The 17,873-nt window shown below is 45.2% G+C and overlaps 2 protein-coding genes across 2 annotated transcripts in view; both read right to left on the bottom strand.

The window, feature by feature from the left end:
• Positions 1-274: 274 nt before the first annotated feature.
• LOC137622189 (zinc finger imprinted 3-like) overlaps positions 275-17,873 on the bottom strand; it is a 77,707-nt gene continuing 60,108 nt past the window's right edge. Inside the window, exon 3 of the mRNA XM_068352630.1 lies at positions 275-8,277. Within this exon, the coding sequence (XP_068208731.1) occupies positions 7,016-8,218 (1,203 nt within the window). The 5' untranslated portion in view covers positions 8,219-8,277 and the 3' untranslated portion in view covers positions 275-7,015. The remainder of the gene's footprint in view (positions 8,278-17,873) is intronic.
• Positions 10,655-12,817, bottom strand: LOC137622574 (uncharacterized). The gene has a single exon (XM_068353180.1). The coding sequence runs from the start codon at positions 12,815-12,817 to the stop codon at positions 10,655-10,657; it is 2,163 nt and encodes a 720-aa protein (XP_068209281.1).

Raw genomic sequence — 17,873 nt, 5'->3', positions numbered from 1 at the left:
ATCAACCTATAACAGAAGCATAACTTCTGCAAAGCTGGTATGACCGTTAAGCTTTTAATGGGTTAAACACAGCTGGCTGTTAGGAGGCGGGTGGGCCACGCCAACCCAACAAAACAGTGCTACCTTTCTTTTGCTCTTCTACCTAGTACTTGCAGGGTGGTTGAGGTGGGCAGTTCAACTTGAAAGTCTCAGGTTTGTATGGCTGGGAAAGAATCACAAAAAAAAAAAAAAAAAGAAAAAAAAAAAAAGAAAAAAAAAAATTTCAATATTGGTATTCAATACCAATTGAATTTTTTTTTAATTTGTTCCTAAACAAAGTACAAACATTTGACCTTTAATAAGAAACTCATACTTTGGCAGCCCGAAATCTTTATAACCAAACTGGTTGGTTTACTGACCTCAGAAGTGTCAATGTATTTTGGTCCTGTCTAGGAATGAAAGTCATGACTCCTGTCAACCTTCTAAATACCTGAGAACAAAGATGATGTAGGTGTAAGGATAGGTCTTTGCCACGGTCTGGTAGATGGTCGGTTAAGAATCTATGTCCCTAAAGATACAAGTGCCCGAATGTATGAGAAATGGTTGAGCATACATTCTATCCATCTTTCCCCTAGAACCAAAGGATGGGGGGAGATATTTCAATACAAAGCTCATTGTAAAGAAAAGGTACTATGTTAAGTAGATTATCTGCATCGAATGTATGGTGCAGCTTCACAACGGATCAGCTGCTGTACCCAAAGAGAGGGAAAGAAAGGAAAATTGACCAGAAATTCTTATCTTTCATTCTTGGATTTAAGTTGCGATTGCTAAGACGAGATGCTTCTTGTCCCGTGAGGGAGTTGAGCGGGGTTTACACGGTTGAACGGTTCGTCGAACCTGCTTGTCAAACGGCTTGAAGAAGTGGAGTCAGCCACAAATGCATAAGGTTTGTAGACAAGGAGGTCCCGCCCATAAAAGTCAGGCGAGGACAGACTTTCTTGGAACCGTTTGACAAACCTATTCGACAACCAAATACCCCAAACCCATGTTCGAACATTATTTCAAACACTTGTCTGTAAAACCGTGTTCGATGAACCGTTCGACCGTGTAAACCCGCCTTCAGGCTAGCTGCAAAATCTGGTGAACAGCTACCCAAGGTCCAAGGGTAAAGGTATCCAGGATCTTGTGGGCATACTCCTGTACGTAATGGGCGGTGAAAGTTGTCTGGCGATTCCAGATTCATGCGTTCAGCACTTGCACCATGGAGAGATTATTCTTGAAGGCTAGGATGGAGCTGAAACCATGAGCTAGCGCTTTTAATGGTCCGCTTATAGGTTCTCCTGGAGAACTTAAAGTGGCATACACATGCTTGTCAGCATCATAAAGCTAAAGTGTATTCTTGGAGATCAGCTTTTTCACCCTACCAGTGCTGAGGAGCAACACAGGCTAGAGAAGCATGTCATGCCTTGGAGAGAGGTAACGGAAAAGGGCTCGAACCTGGGGTCGTGAACAGCAGGGTTTTGGGTCTTCACCACAGATTCTGGAACGGAGGTTACCAAGACCTTCTGCCATCCCTCAAAATGACAGATGGCATAAAAAATGCCATGTATTTTGCCAGCTCTTTTTGTCAAGACTACGGCTAGAAGGAAGAGAGAGTTATGTGTCAGATCCATATCTGATGCTCTCATTAAAGATTCAAACAGCCAAAGCTTAAAAGAGCCAAGAACTCTCATAATATGCCAAGCTAGGGATTTTAGTTCTCTGTGAGGTCAAAACTGCTCGAAACTTCTTATGATAAGCATGGACAACTCTCACAGGAAGGGTCCATAGTCCATCAGTCTGAATACCTGACTCCAGGCTCGGTGACTTTTCACTAAAGACTGTGAAGAGCTTTTCCTAGAGAAAGTAAACAAGGAAACTAGAAATCAATTGCAGCGAGGCTATGACCGGTGAAAAATTCTGTCTATTACATCAATCACAGAGAGTCCACTTTCCTTGTTAGACAGCTGTAAAGGATATATGCAGATATCCAGATGCCTCCTGTTAAGTATCTTGTGAAAAGCCTTTCGCTCTAAAGGAGATGCTGGATAGTCTCCACCCGTGAAGTGACAAGGAAGCCACTGAATTGTGGTACCTCTGCATATGGAGCCGACAGAGGAGATTGGGTCATTCGCGTAGTTCTACCATTACGTTAACAAGGAGCATCAGCATATCTGGAAACTATTTGCCTTATGAAAATTTAGGAACCACAAGAGTAGGCCTGATATTTGAAGTCTGTTGATTACGTAATGTATCAGACGAAAGGAAAAAAGACGTACATGTCTAAATAACCCAAGGGATGTTGAAAGGTATCCTATGTCGCTACTGTCGGCTCTGGAATAAGAGAACAGAACATTGAATATTTCTTTTTCAGCTGATAGCAGAAAAATTGATCTTTGAGGAAACCCAAAGCAGAAGAAGCCTTCCCATCACACACCTATTACCTGTCCCTGACAGCTGAGTGAATCTGCTAGCACATTTCTCATACCTAGAATGTACCTAGCAGACAGCTCCAGTGTGTTGTTGAGTGCCCACGTATGTGCCTGCTTTGCCGACTCTCATAGGGACCGAGGCATGGTTTCTCCTTGCCTGTCAACGTAGGTGACTACAGTTCTGTTGTCGCTAATCAATAAGGCCGAGTGCCCCCATCAAACTGTGTTGGAAAGTCTACAGTGCTAAGAGCCCTGCTTGCACTTACAACAAATTGATGTAAACGTGTACAGGATTCGTTCGTCTTCAGACAATACCCGAGGAACTCTGGCTCCTCAGATGTGCACTCTGCCCCATCCCTCTTTAGGATGCACCTTTGAAGAGCAGCATCTACAGAGGGAAGAGTTGCGTGGGACTCCACAGGCAAGGTTCTTGACGTCTAGCCACCACCGTATGTTGTCTTTCACTTCTTTTTCCACTGGCACTAGGTGTGGGGAATTGGTGACTGCAGACCTATGTCACTTCAGATACCGTTGAAGCGATCTTTGGTTGAGGTACGAGCTTCACCAGTGACAAGGGTGTCCCAAAAGGCATTGCCACTGCTGATTTTGAAGTTGTTGAACAATCAGGAATAGTTACACTACCTCTCTGATTCTGTTGATGAGATTGCCCAATGGAAAGCCTTTCACTGTCTCCCCGTCAATCGACGTTCCTAGATACTAAGTCCCTTTCTCAGGCGCGTGACTGAACTTCTGCCAATTGAACACCATCCCTAGATCATGACAAAAAGCAAGAAGTTTGTTTCGATCCTGGAGCACTGTCTCCTCGAGGACAACAGGATCAAATAATTATCAAGATATTACAGGTAGAAAATCCCTTTAGAGAGGGCCCAAGCTGAGACTGGCATGAACACTCAAGAGAACACTTGGGGAGGGGCAAAAATTTTGAAGCACAGGACCTTGAACTGGTACATGAATTCCTTGCAGATTAAGTGGTGGTATTTTCTGACTGACTGATGGATTGTTATTAGGAAATACATGTCCTTGAAATTAATAGAAAGTATGAAGTCGTCCTTCCTGATGGCTGCACAAACTGTGTTTGCTTGTCTTGATCTTGAACTGAGTTTGTTGAAAAAATTTGATCACAGTAGCGAGACTTCTCCAACAGGAACAGTCGACTAGTAAAAACCATGAGACCCATCTTAGATGACTTCTAAAGCGTACTTCTCAATCACTGCTTCCACATCTGATACAAGGACTAGAGCTTTTGGCAATTCCAGAGAAAACATCAGGAATGTCATAGGAGAGCAAGTGAGAGGAAGACAATGGTTGGTGAAAGGTAGGCAGTATCCATCCTGTACAATTGCCCATACCCAATTCGTTGTCAAATGACTTAACAGGCCTCCCACAATTCATGGCAGCTTGAGGAGATCACAAATTTTAATGACCCTTCCTTCCCTCCTACCTCTATCTCCCTACTTGGTGCGACCGGGTTGGGAGTGACGGGAGAAACATGGCACCCACACTTTCTGGAGCCACAGATTGTGACCTTGACTTTGCCATCAGTTTCTTCAGCCCGGACTTGCTGGGTTCAGATAAAGAAGTGCCACAGCAGTTGATTTGGTGGGGATGTGTTCCTTGAAGGTCACTGCTCTAAGGATCAGTCATGATTCCCCTTCCTCCACTTGTCAACAGTGAACTTGACGTCCTTCTGTGAGAAGAGCATCGTTGGACAGCTGTGTTGTAGAGGGAGATATCTATATCCATCCTGTCCTACCTGATGGGAAAACAAGCCTGCGACCATATCTCCACTCTTTAGGACCTAGTTTTCCGACTGGTTCTCCGACTGATGTGCTAGGTAGATTACTGCCTTTACTCCCAAAAGAACAAAGTCAGTGTACTTCTTTGTCTCCTGAGACAAAACAAAATACGTTACTGCTCTCAACCAGTGATTGATCAAGCTTGTAGCTTGCAGGCTGGACATAGCTGCAGCTTCCATGGCTGTAGTCTCAGAGACCAAGATTGAGGTACCATCATACTTGAGTTGTCCGCAATGGTGCCTGTCGTCAGCACTACTGTTGCTGGCTCTATTGGGAAAGTCAATGGCACTACTTCTTCTGGTGCATATATTTACTGCAAAAGTGGAGTAGCTACAAAACCTGTTGAATTCTTAGGCCCGAAGCCCTGTTAAGTTTATCCTGACCAAGGCATTCCGTGTAAGAACCGACCATGAAAACTCAAGGGCAGGCCTTGACCCTTCAGGGGAGTTGATCAGTCAATATCCTGCCTCTGATAGGTTCTGTGGAAGCCTCTCCATGGTCGCTTAACTCCCCAATAAAGGACAAGACCTTGAAAAGGTGTATTCTATCTCAGGGTTTTCAGTCTCCGCCGCAGCAAGTCCAAATTTGGGGTAAACGCGACTTCCCTGCACTGAGACTTCTTACCTCTCACAAGACGGAGTAACTCAACTAGAATTATAGAGACTTTGTCCTTCCCTTTGGAATATCCTCTAACTGGATCGGATACAGTACCAGGTCGATTCTCTGTAAAGGAAAAAGTTGGATATTGTTGTTCTGAGGTTGAGCTGCTTTTTTCTCTCTTGCCTTTTAAAGTTAAGGCAGGCAGCTCCTCTGAAGGGTAGGCAGGCAAGGAAGAAGGAGCAGGAACAAGTGAAAAGGTGGGTGAAAATGAGTGCAAGTGCTTCTCCATCACTGAAGTTTAGGATTTCTTTGCTGTAGGTGCACTCTCAGCTGTAGGCAAAAGAAACTCCTAGTTAGCAGCAGTCAAGGACACAATGTCCCCCACATGTTCTCCTCTGCAGGTTGAACAGCTGTCACAGGATAAGAAGTAAAGTTAGATTAACTAAAGAAAACAAATAAAAAATACAAATACAGACAAAAAACTGTTGCTTTATGACCTCGATGCTCTGAATGGCTCAATCTGCTTAGCGCTTGGCACTCATTTTTTGCTGATCTGTCATATTGCCGAGTCAAATCTTTTTCGCACAGGGCTGGAGATGGAGAGGATGCAGCGCGACCGCACCAACAAAGAACCGTTGGAATTTGGGACAGCCACCACTCCCTTAACCTAAGTGTATGCCTATGGTACCCAACCAGGTTCGTGCCAAACATAAGGAGGAAGCATGGCCCAGATGTCTTGGAGATCGCTAGTACCGTCCCGCCGCTAGAGGCCGATGCTGGTCTTATTGATATCAACTCATTTTCATAATGTACATTATTCAGTAACTTTCTAAAACCATGATGTGTCGCTTTCCGCTACAAGACCCTAGAACTTTGTAACTTTAAGGTATTAATAAAGAGCACTTTAGAAGATTTTCATTTTGAATTCAACTTGGTAAATTGTGACTTTAACATTTTCAGTGAAATTCCGCGCTACCGTAACTGATTTAGTTATGTGCTCAATAATCTTTTGAATTACTTTTTGTTTAAATATACGATCTGTTTGAAAAGAAAGAGTAAAATCCGTCATTATCCTCGTTTCCCATATTTTTGTCTCAAGCCGCTACTACCATAAGGTCACGTGACACAGCGGCAGATGTAACACCAGTTAAAGAAAACTGCTAGAACCTAAAGGAGTTTCTACATCAATCCCCGGAGCAGGTTACAGCAAAGCAAGGTCCCGATCCTTGCGGGAGTTGTTTACAGCAGTCACAATGGAATGAGTGGTTTGCGATAGAGGCAGGGAAGTATTATCTTTGCTAGAGGAGAGAATATAACTGTCAAAGGAAATACTACTGTTTCCCTCAAAGAACTTGCTAAGGTGAAGGGGATAACTCCCTTCCTCTTCTTACCTCTGCCAGACTGGCCTCGGAGGAAGAAGAGGAGAGCACAGCAGGTTTTCCATAGGAATGAAGAGGGTCGAGAGTTTCTGTGGCATCAGCTTGGGACTTGCCAAATTTGCTGACGATGAATCCCCGACTTTCTTTATTTTTCTTCGGGATCCTTGCCCACTGCACAGGAGGCCACTCTCTACACTTGGGACAGGGAGATGCCTGCAAGCAATCATACCTCCTGCAGAAGCTACAAAGATGATGAGGGTCCACGTCAGTTTTACTCGTGTATCAACCACATCCTTGACTGCGCTTGGCAGGGCAAAGCCACGTCTGCCTATGGAGCCAACATCATCTGGGAACAAGTAAACATACAGACAATCAGGAAAGAGAAAGCAAAATGCATAAATTAGGCAAAAGTAGGATAAGAGGACAGTATGTCAGTACACTGCTGTGGCTGAAGTAAAAATGGAGGCAGTGCTGCCTTTTGAGTGGGTCGTGCCTACCACCCACCAGACAGCCAGCTGTGTTTACCTCATTAAAAAGCTTAACCGTTGTTCCAGCTTCACTAAAGTTATACGTATATTAATGGTGAAAGGTTTGTATTACCCATAGGAACAAATCCTACTCTTTAACCAAAAAATGCCACATTTATTGAGAAGTCTCTATCTGCATCTCTAGTCTCTAAGTACAGTATATTGCATATACACCATAACGTTTTCTTTGTACAGTCTACCTACAAGTAACTCATGAGGCAGTGCTAACTAATCTACAGTGCTTATTCATGATGAGTTTTCTTGTGCTTTTTCAGTGCCGAACTTTTCCAGAACATGGATCCACAGTCAGGGCATTCCCGAGGCTTATGTCCAAAGTGCGACTTTTTATGTGACCACAAAGATGAACGAGCTCGAAACGCTGCTCCACACTTGTCACACTGGTATGGTTTACCCTTGGAGTGCTTACGCTGATGATTAACCATCTGTTTTACATTAAAAGTATCGTCACAATCATCACATTTCACGATAATATTGCCTGAGTGGAGCTTTTCGTGACTGGTGCACTGTACTTTATAAGTGAAGGACTTCTCACAATGCTGACACTGGAATTCTTTTTTATTGCCTGCAGTCTGTTCCTTATCATATGTCTGCAAAGCTAGATTAGAAAATTCACTATGCACATCCTTGTTAAAGGTATGATGACTCTGGGAGTGGTTCTTCAGAGCCGTTTTGTTAGTAAACCTCTCGTGGCATAGCGAACAAGGGTAAGGTCTTCCGACCACATTTACGTGCAATATTCGATGGGCAATCAGGTACTTCTTTTCCGTGAATTTCTTCTTGCAGACTTCGCATTTAAAAAAGATACCTTCCATATGTTCTTGCTGCAAGTGTGCCTCTAAATCTTGGGGCAGGAGCTGTCTTCCACAAATATCACATTCCATGTCCTTTACCCTTTTAACATTAACGCTTTCCTCACAATCGTCAATGATTGTTGTCTCCTCGAGATCACAATTACCTTTTTCGTTTATGGACTCTGAAGGGAAAATTTTGATAAAAGGTCCATCTTTATTTGACCTTTTGTACACATCAACATTTCTGTACCGAAAGAGTTCTGATATCAACGGAAGAGGATACAGAAGCGGAAACACTGCATTTTTCTTGGACGACTTACCATATCTATTTTTTTTGCTTTTATGTTTTTTTTTACGAACACTTCTCTCTCCCAATCTGGTATCGTTATTGATGTTAAAATCCGAATCAAAGAGCATGTTACACTCGACACTTACAAATTCCATAGCATTTGGGAGGTCCTTTTCAGCAAGGTCATCTTCAAAAGCGAAGCTGTCAAGATGATTTTTAACTTCCTCAGGATTGAAGTCGTCTCCACCTCTTGAAGTCAAAATGCCCTTTAACCAGACATCTGCAGGATTCCTTTGTTCGTGGATTATAGTCAGGTCTGCCATTTTGTGAAGACCCACGTTCATAAACCGTTTCTAGTTAAAGAATCAATGAGGTTGTTGACATGACAGGAGTTTTTCAAGGCCTGTAGAGAGAACCATATGTTAGAATAACTCTCTGCAACAGAACAGTAATTAACAAATGTGAAAAAGTCATCAAGATTCTTCAGAATTTAATCTAAGAATTAGTTATCACCATCTTTTCTATAAATACTTTTACATCAGCCTTTAAATTTATGAGTTTTCTCCACTCATTTTGTCTTATTCTTTATTTGAATTCTTTTTAAGCTTATGATCTCCAGAACCTTCTTACAGGTCTTCGTCTTTTTACTTCCATATTTATTACTCTTTCAACCAACTGTTCCACAAAACTTTCCCTCACGTGTCTGAGCCATCTGGATTTTTGAGTTACCAGTCAGTTTTTCTGGTTTGGGAAACCCCATCTATCTACCAATCCCTAATTCATGATACAATCTTCTTAGAATATTTCAGTCCAGAATCATAATGTGCTCAAGTAGCAGGTTTTTTTAATTTTCAACTCTTCCTTGCCTGTGCCCTAGTTTATGCTGAATGAAGTAACAAAAGTTTTAAACACACACCATAAGTCTTTATTCTCATCTCATTCATGCTACAACAGCTACTTCTTTAGAGTGTCCTTGCTTGCTTTTTGTCTTACAGCCCAGTGTTAATAATGTCATCTGCTTAAAGTAGCTTCCCTCATTACTAAGAAAAAAATAAAACCAAATTTTGTCTAAAACTTTTTTTTAAAACACCTGCCACTGCCTTTACTCTAGAATGACTGATTGTGAACTCTTATGGCTATGCAGTGATAATGACCATTTGATTATTTTTCTTAGTATTCTATCAAATATTCATTTAAAATCTTGTATTACAAATATTCATTTAAAATCTTGTAATACAAATATTCATTAAAAATCTTCTAATAACTAGGAAATCTCTCCTTTTTGATAGGTACTTCTCCTGCATTTGCCTCATTATAGAAATTGCTTTTGTTGATATTTCCCTGGCATGAAGACACTGTTGATGGATAAAAAGTTGCAAAAAAATGTCAAAGTAGAAAATTTACAAAATCTAAGGCATGGAACATCCTAGCATCCAACCTCATTGCTCAAATTGATACAATAGAGGAGTGTGTAAAAACTGGGTTATAGGTAACCACCACAATTTACAATATTGAAATGTCATTTATTCTGTTCCTCCAAGTAACTTTTTTTTTACCCAAGCCACTTGACCTGATTTCACAATCACTTTTTCTTCTTTACACAAAACAGGACTTTCCCCAATGTAAACAGAAAGAGAAATTGTTAGAGACGGGACAGTAGATTATAATACAGCAAGAAATGGTATACTAAATTTCTTAATACACTACTAGCATTGCTGTGCCCCTTGTTTGAAGTCAACCTGCAATGACCCCTTAAGTTTTAACTTTGCCAAAATTCAAATATATTTTGCAATAAACAATAAACTGTATCCCTGACAGAAAAGTACTGAATAGGTAACCATTTGTAATCAACATTGCTTGTCCTTTTATTGTCTAAATGGCCGATGTTCATATTTTCTCAAAGGTTCCAGGATCAAGTTAACTGTGTGCAATTTAAAAGGCATTTATAAATTTAACAATACCTTGTTAAAAATCACAAATTTTTAGTAATTTGTATTTTTCCTAACATACTTACCGAGAAACACTTTCTTAGGAGTTACTGGTATCTCCTCTCAAACGACCAGAGTTTTGTGTAGTTTACCCTACTCCCATTCTCTATAGTGACCTGCTTGCGGGAGAGAACGTGACCCGAGGGCAATGCCCGGAGTATGTCGCGTATTGTTTAGCCTTATCCCATCAGTAAGTTTTAAGTAAGGAACAATACTCAAGATCAGTGAGGCACTGGGCGACGGATGGGGGGGCCATAACTCGAAAGTGTTTCTCGGTAAGTATGTTAGGAAAAATACAAATTACTAAAAATTTGTGATTTGTTCCGACACAGAGACTTACCTCGAAACACTTTCTTAGGAGACTTACACTTTAGGAGGTGGGAGTGCCCCCTACACCTAGACCCCGATGGACAGTAGGATAAACTACACAAGGGACTCATTAAGTGTGATATAACAATTACCCTTCCGAATATTCCTTGTTGTGCTTGATGTATATTGGCAAATCTTGAGACTTGTGTAATGAGCAATAGTCCTAAGGACGACTGATAGTACGAGAAAAGTGGGAATAAGGCGAAAACGAAAAATAAGCCACTTGTGTCTAGATCATTTATGGTTCGCGATTGAGCCGTCAAACCGGATGAAGGGCTGAGATGACACGCCCGATCGAAAACCCATCCAGGGATTTCCACGTACATTCCTTGAGGTAATGAGCGGTAAAGGTCGAGTGGTTGGACCAAGTTCCTGCTCGAAGAACCTGAGCTACCGACATGTTCTCTAAGGCTAGAGAGGTGCTCATGCCTCTGACATCGTGAGCCTTGGGTTTCCCTCCTTTGAGTAGGCTTGCATAATTACTTGCCTGAGCCAAAACGAAACTGTATTCTTTGAGATATTCTTTTTCGTTTTACCCCAGGAAACGAAGAGGTTCTTAATAGACGGGCAGAGGTTAGCCGTTCTTTTAAGATACTTCCTAATCACCCTGACGGGGCACAATTTTAAGTCTTCCTGGATTCCTTCATTTGGGATTGCTGGGATAGTAAAGCTCTCAAACCTCGGATCCCAAACCGATGGGTTCTGAGTCTTGGTGACGAAGGAGGGGACAAACTTAAAGGTTATCTCCTTCCATCCTCTAGAGTGCTCCACGTCATACGACAATCCATGTAGCTCGCGCACCCTCTTAGCTGAGGCTAACGCTAACAAGAAGACTCCCTTGAACGTGAGATTCTTGTCTACAATGTCTTTTAAAGGTTCGAATGGTGGTTTCCGGAGCATAACCAGAGCCCTCGCCAGGTCCCAACTCGGGATTCTAGGGGCAGAAGGGGGGCATGATTGCTCGAAAGCCTTGATGAGCATAGAAATATGTCTGGAGGAGCCCAGATCTATGCCTTTCAGGAGAAAAACTTGACCCAATGCTGCCCGAACTCCCTTAATCGCTGGGACTGACATGGCCAACTTATCCCTGAGATGGACCATGAAATCCGCTATAATGGGCACGGATGCTTCTAAGGGCTTTATCTTCTTGTCCTTGCACCACTTAACGAACAACGTCCACTTGGATTGGTAGACGGCCGTGGACGATTTTCTCAGGTAAAGGGACATCCTCCTAGCTGTCTTGCTGGAGTACCCTTGTCTCTTCAGGAGGTGCTGGACAACCTCCAGGCGTGAAGACGAAGGGCTTGTGGGTTTCCGTGAAACCTCTGAAAATGTGGTTGTCTCAATAGGTCTGGTTTGTCGGGAAGAGGCCAGGGCGGGAGAGTGGCGAGACTCCTTAGGTCTGCGAACCACTCTCTCTCCGGCCACCAAGGCGCTACCAAAGTCATCTTTAGGTTGGTTGCTGCCCTCACCCTGTTGAGGACTTGTCTTATTAGGGAGAAGGGGGGAAAAGCGTACACGTCTAGGCCGTCCCATCTGTGTTGAAGGGCGTCTTCCATTGCTGCCTTCGGGTCTGGGACAGGAGAACAGAATACGAGGAGTTGTGCGTTCAACCTTGTTGCAAACAGATCCATTACCGGGGACCCCCACATCTGAATGATGTAGCTTGCCACTTGCGGGTGCAGGGACCACTCCGTCGCTACTACTTGTCCCGACCTGCTGAGGCCGTCTGCTAGGACATTCTTCTTCCCCGGAATGAACCTTGCTGTCAGGTTGATTTCCTCCTTCTCCGCCCATTTCAGGATCTGAAGGGCCAGTTCGCACAGCTCTTTTGATCTCAGTCCCCCCTCCTCCTTTACGTATGCTACCACGGTTGCATTGTCTGACATCAGGGCCACAGAATTCCCTTTCAAGTCTTCCTCGAAGTGTCTGCATGCTTCCTGGACTGCTCTCATCTCCAGGACATTGATGTGTAGGAACTTCTCCCTTTCTGTCCAAGTCCCCTTCGCTGTCTTTTCCCGGAGATGCGCTCCCAACCCTTCCTTCGATGCGTCCGTAAACAGAAGGATTTCTGGAGGTTGGGCAGACAGTGGCATCCCTTTTAGGGTGTGTGACCGATCCTGCCACCACTCTAAGGCTTGTCTGGCCTCTTGTAGGACAGGCACCACTATGTCCAGGGAACTTTTCTGGTTCCAATGTTCCTTTAAGTTCCATTGGACCCTCCTCAGGTTCTGTCTCCCGTGAGGAACTAGCTTCTCTAAGGACACCAGATGTCCTACCAACCTCTGCTAATCCTTCGCTCTTCTGGGATGTCCTAGAACGAAGGGACGGAGAACTCGGTCCAGGTTGTTCAGCCTGTCTACAGATGGGAAGGCCTTGACCTGTAACGAATCCAGGACTATTCCCAGGTAAGTCATCCTGTTGGTTGGGGTCAACTGATATTTCTCCAAGTTGACTGTGATGCCCAGGTTTTTGCACAATTGCAGGAGATCTTCGCCCTGCTGTTTCAAGTCTTCCTTTGAGGACAAAAGGAGTAGCCAGTCGTCCAAGTATCTGATGAGTCGAATGCCCCGTACGTGGGCCCATACGGAGACTGTCGTAAACACCCTCGTGAGAATACCTGGGGAGCTGTGGAAAGACTGAAGCACAGGGCCTTGAATTGTAAAACCTGGGCACCCCACTTCACCCGGAGAAACTTCCTGCTTGTTGGGTGAATAGGGACCTGGAAATAGGCGTCCTTGAGGTCTAAAGAAATCATAAAGTCTCCCTCCCTCAACGACGCCATGACCGTTCTTGGGGTGTCCATTTTGAACGTGATCTTGCACATAAATTTGTTGAGATCTGACAGGTCTATCACTGGCCTCCACCGTCCTGTCTCTTTTTGCACCAGGAACAGGCAGCTGTAGAACCCTGGACCTGGTAACTTTACTGTTTTCAAGGCTCCTTTCTGCAACATCGTCACGACTTCCACGTCCAGCGCTGCTTTTTTCGCCGGGTCCTTGGGAACTAACCAGTCCGCCCGACTCGCATGAATCAGCGGAGGTGGATCTTCCAAAAAGGGAATCCTGTAGCCCTCCTTCACTACTGTTACTGTCCACGGATCTGCTCCGTGGAACTTCCATGCTTGCCATGAGAGACTGAGGCATCCCCATACCTGAGGCTTGGGCAGGGGAGGGGGTCCTCCCACTTTATCTCCTACGTGAGATTCGGCCTGCTCGGCCTCTCCAGGAGGAGGAGTATGCACTCCTGTAAGTTGGGGGCGTCGAAGAAGGTCCCCTACGGGGGGGGGGGGGGGGGATTTGTTGAGTGAGGCCATTGTCCAGACGAAGGTTCTCGCCTTCCTTGTGTCGGGACGGAACACGCAGTCGTGGAAGCTTCCGTCACAGGTCTCCTGAAGACAGGGCGTCACGCAGCCTGTGGCTCAAGAACGGGGTGTTCTCTCCTCTTCTTGGCCAACTTATCTGCAACCTCCTCCGCCTTCTTCGTGGGAATAAGATGCTCTCCCCACACGGAGCTATTCTTTAAGGCTTTCGCCTCCCTGTCGGGGATTTTCATAGGCAGGTTCTTGACCAGGGCGTCTCTTCTCTGCAGTACCCAGTTCGCGGAGAGAGCTAAGGACTGAAAAGTTAGGAACTTTAGGGCGCGGGTACCTGACCCCCACAACTCGTTCAGAGCCTCACGTTTGGCCGGCTCCATAGAGTCTATTGGGATCTGGGTGCCCACTAAGGTGGTAGCCCACCAATCCAACCACGATGCCACATTAACTAAGTCCTTAGACATCTCCTCCATCATCACGGACTCGGACTGGGAGAAGAAGGTGGACGCTGAAGTCGCCCTCTGAGAAGCCCTGGCAAAGGATGTCCAGGGTTTCCTCTGTCTTGCATGCCCCGTTTGGTCTACCTTCCAATGTGTAGTATTTAGTTTGGGACTTAAGTCCCTGCAGGAGTTTCGCCGCGCTATAGCCTCTGCTGGAATCGCTATTACGGGCTATAACCCTGTCTATGTGGGTTCTCCCTATTCCCACGTTCCTGGCCTTAGGGAGGGATAGAGAGGACTTCTTCTGGGCGGGGGCGTCTAGGAACTTGTTCAAGCCCGAAGTCCACGCCGCCTCCTCCTCCTGTGGGACGGGTTCCACCAGGCTATTGTATCCTCTAATCAATGAGAGTACCCTCCTATACGCGGAGTCCTCCGTCCCAGACGTCGTCTCGCCATCCACTTCCTCCGTCCTGCGTTGGGGAGAGGCATGGTCACGGGCACCTTCGTATTGACGGGACCCTCGGCTCCTTCTATCCTCGACGTCCGACGTTTCCTTCTTCCTCGAGGCCGTTGTCGACGGGACGGGCTCTTCCGTGAAATAGTTCGACGGAGGTGCTCGTCCCCGTCTATCATCTTGATGGGGAGACCTGTCGAGGCTACCCATCCTAGGCGACGACTCCCTCCGCTGGGCGGCTTGAGTGGCTCTAGGACGGGACTTAGGCCTACAAGACGAGGCCCCCCGCTCATCGGCAGACTCCCTGGCGAGGCTCTTGGAGGCCCTTCTAGGAGGACTGTCTCCTGCCCTCTCAGGTATTGACGACGAAACAGGATTTTCCGTGAAATAGTTCGACGGAGGTGCTCGTCTCCGTCTATCATCTCGATGGGGAGACCTGTCGAAGCTGCCCATCCTAGGCGACGACTACTTCCGCTGGGCGGATCGAGTGTCTCTAGGACGGGACTTAGGCCTACAAGACGAGGCCCTCCGCTCATCGGCTGACTCCCTGGCGAGGCTCTTGGAGGCCCTTCTAGGAGGACTGTCTCCCGGCCGCTCAGGTATCAAACTTGAGGACTTAGAAAGGCCCTTCAGCTTATTGCTTGGGGCGAATACCAATGTCCCTTGCGGAGAGCTTGGTCTCCTGCTTTTGCTTGGAGGGGAACGGGGACTCCTCTTGTCCCAAGATCCTGTGGGAGACCGCGAAGGGGAGTTTCTCCTCACAGACCGATCTCTCTTCCTCCTGTGGCGCTTCCGACGTTCCTCGCTTGAAGAGCCCGACGAGTCGCGCCCCGACGAGTCTGACTCGCCTCCGTACCGCGACCTTGTACCGGACGGTGGCTTCTTGGGGCTACGCCGTACTCCTGACGTAGATGGCAGCAGGAAATTCTCCGGAACTGATGGCTTTGCCGGTAACCACGCCGATGAACGAGCCATGAAGGGGAAGGCCTCGCTTAGGCGCCCCTCCATGTCCAGTGGGGACCTCAACGGCGTCCTTGGTACAAGCCAGCGGATCCTCTTGCGGGGACTCTTCTCTGCAGACGGCACCTTCCGTAGCTGACGCTCCTTAGGCCTCTACCCAATAATCTGGTGACGAAAATGGAACATTATTAGACCACATGGGATCCTCCGTCAAGACGCGACCCCTACGTGAGAGAGCCACATCCCTCGGACCCGTACTACACTCACTTACAGGCGTCTGATCTGCCCTGGACAAAGAAGACTCCCCCACAACATCACTCCCTTGGGAAAGAGGCACCAACTTCTTACACTTCACGGACTTACCTCGTCCCCTACTCTGGGTAGGGGAAGAAGAATGAACTCTACCTGACCCCTCTCCTGCCGACGTCGCAGGGGAAGACAAGCTAGTCTTCCTAGGAGAACGCTTCGAAGCCTTCTTCTTCTTCGTGCCGAATCTCACCCATTGGACCTCGCTCCAATCGGCACATTCGGGACACGTGTCTGACGGCGAACAGGCTTTACCCCTACACGAGGTACACAGCGAATGAGGATCCACATCGGGCTTGGACAAGAAAGCCCCACACGATTTCCCGGCTCTAGGCCCAGGACAACGGCGAGAGTGCTCCATAGCACAACATATTCTTCTCATCTCCTATAAAATATTTACAAAAAGATATCTCTGGTAATTTCCATGGAGGCATTGATGATACCTTGAATGGAAGTATTTTACATCTAATCATATCCAGGCTGTTTAATAATTGTTTCACCCGAAAGTCATAGGGTTGAGGAGATTTTGGGTGCATCTCAAAGTATGTTGGGTGCCACACAAGGCTTTCAGTCTGGAAGGCTAAAGAATTAGGGAGTCTTTGCAATCTAAACCAATACCGAAAAATAGAAGACATCTGGTAAAGGTCTAGAGGTAACTCTCCAGCATCAACAAGGAGACTTGGGATAGGTGATGTTCTAAATGCTCCCGTGGACAATCTAATACCTGCATGATGTATTGAATCTAATATTTTCAACTGGCTTGGGGTGGCTGAAGAGTATATTTCACAACCATAACTAATTTTGGAAAAAATCAAGGCCTTGTATAATTTTAAAATAGTATTGCGGTCTGCCCCCCATGATGTATGGGACAATACTTTTAAAATATTCAGAGCTTCAACACATTTAACTTTTAGCGCTTTTAGGTGAGAAACCCATATAAGTCTACAATCAAATATCAAACCTAAAAATTTGGTTTCCGATACACATGGGATCCGTTGACCTTTAATGTATATATCCGGGTCTGGATGTGCTCCCTGGATACGACAGAAATGTATGATAGTATTTTTACTTGTCGAGAACTTAAATCCATTCATATCGGCCCACTGGATAATTTTGTCAATCGAGAGCTGTAGTTTTTTCTCAACCATTGCCATTCTGGCTCCAGCAAATGATATGGAGAGATCATCCACAAATAATGTTGAGAGAACATCCTGGGGAATTGCTGAGGATATCCCATTAATTGCTAGTGCAAAAAGGGTTACACTCAGCACACTACCCTGAGGAACTCCTTCTTCCTGGCACTTACTCTCTGATAGAGCTTCCCCAACTCTCACTTGAAAAACTCTATGTGAAATAAATGCCTGAATAAATAGTGGCAGCTCTCCTCTCAATCCGATTTCATGAATAGTTTTAAGTATACCATATCTCCATGTGGTATCATATGCCTTTTCAAGGTCAAAAAATACTGTAACATGGTGCTATTTGGAAGCAAAGGCTTCACAAATAGAAGACTCAAGTCGTATCAACACATCAGTCGTTGAGTGCATTTTTCTGAATCCACATTGAATCGGTGATAAAATACCTTTCTTTTCAAGGTACCACATCAACCTTGCATTGACCATCTTCTCCATGATTTTACATAAACAAGATGTCAATGCAATAGGACGATAGTTTGCTGCTAAAAACTTGTCTTTACCGGGTTTTAAAAAGGCTAAAATAATGGCTAGTTCCCAAACACTTGGGTAACTATGATCATGCCATATTCTATTAATAATACTTAAAATAAATAGCTTTGTATTAAAATGTACATGTTTAATAATTGCATATGGAATTCCATCGGGTCCAGGGGCTGTATCATTGCAATGAGCAAGTGCGGAATCAAATTCTCTGTCAGTGAAAGGAGAATTATACGACTCTTCCCTTCTTGTTGCAAAATTTAAAATTTTCTTTTCTTTAGTTCTCCTATACTGGTGACCAGGGGCTCCTTCACACTTGCTGGATACATTTGAAAAATGATTAGCCAGGGCATTGCTAACATCATTTGCTTCAGTTACATACTGGCCATTCACCTTCAACACTGGTGGTGGGTTGGGGGTGAATTTGCCAGCTATCTTTTTTACTTTCCTCCACACAGAAGATGGTGGTGTTCTACTGTTAATGGAGGAA

Source organism: Palaemon carinicauda, chromosome 29 (genome assembly GCF_036898095.1).
Source record: "Palaemon carinicauda isolate YSFRI2023 chromosome 29, ASM3689809v2, whole genome shotgun sequence".
In the NCBI taxonomy this organism is placed as follows: domain Eukaryota; kingdom Metazoa; phylum Arthropoda; class Malacostraca; order Decapoda; family Palaemonidae; genus Palaemon; species Palaemon carinicauda.
This window is presented reverse-complemented; position numbering and strand designations above follow the sequence as displayed.

Bases quoted from the DNA above. Each gene is read 5' to 3' on its own strand.
- LOC137622574 (XM_068353180.1), bottom strand. From the start codon at position 12,817: ATGGGCCCACGTACGGGGCATTCGACTCATCAGATACTTGGACGACTG.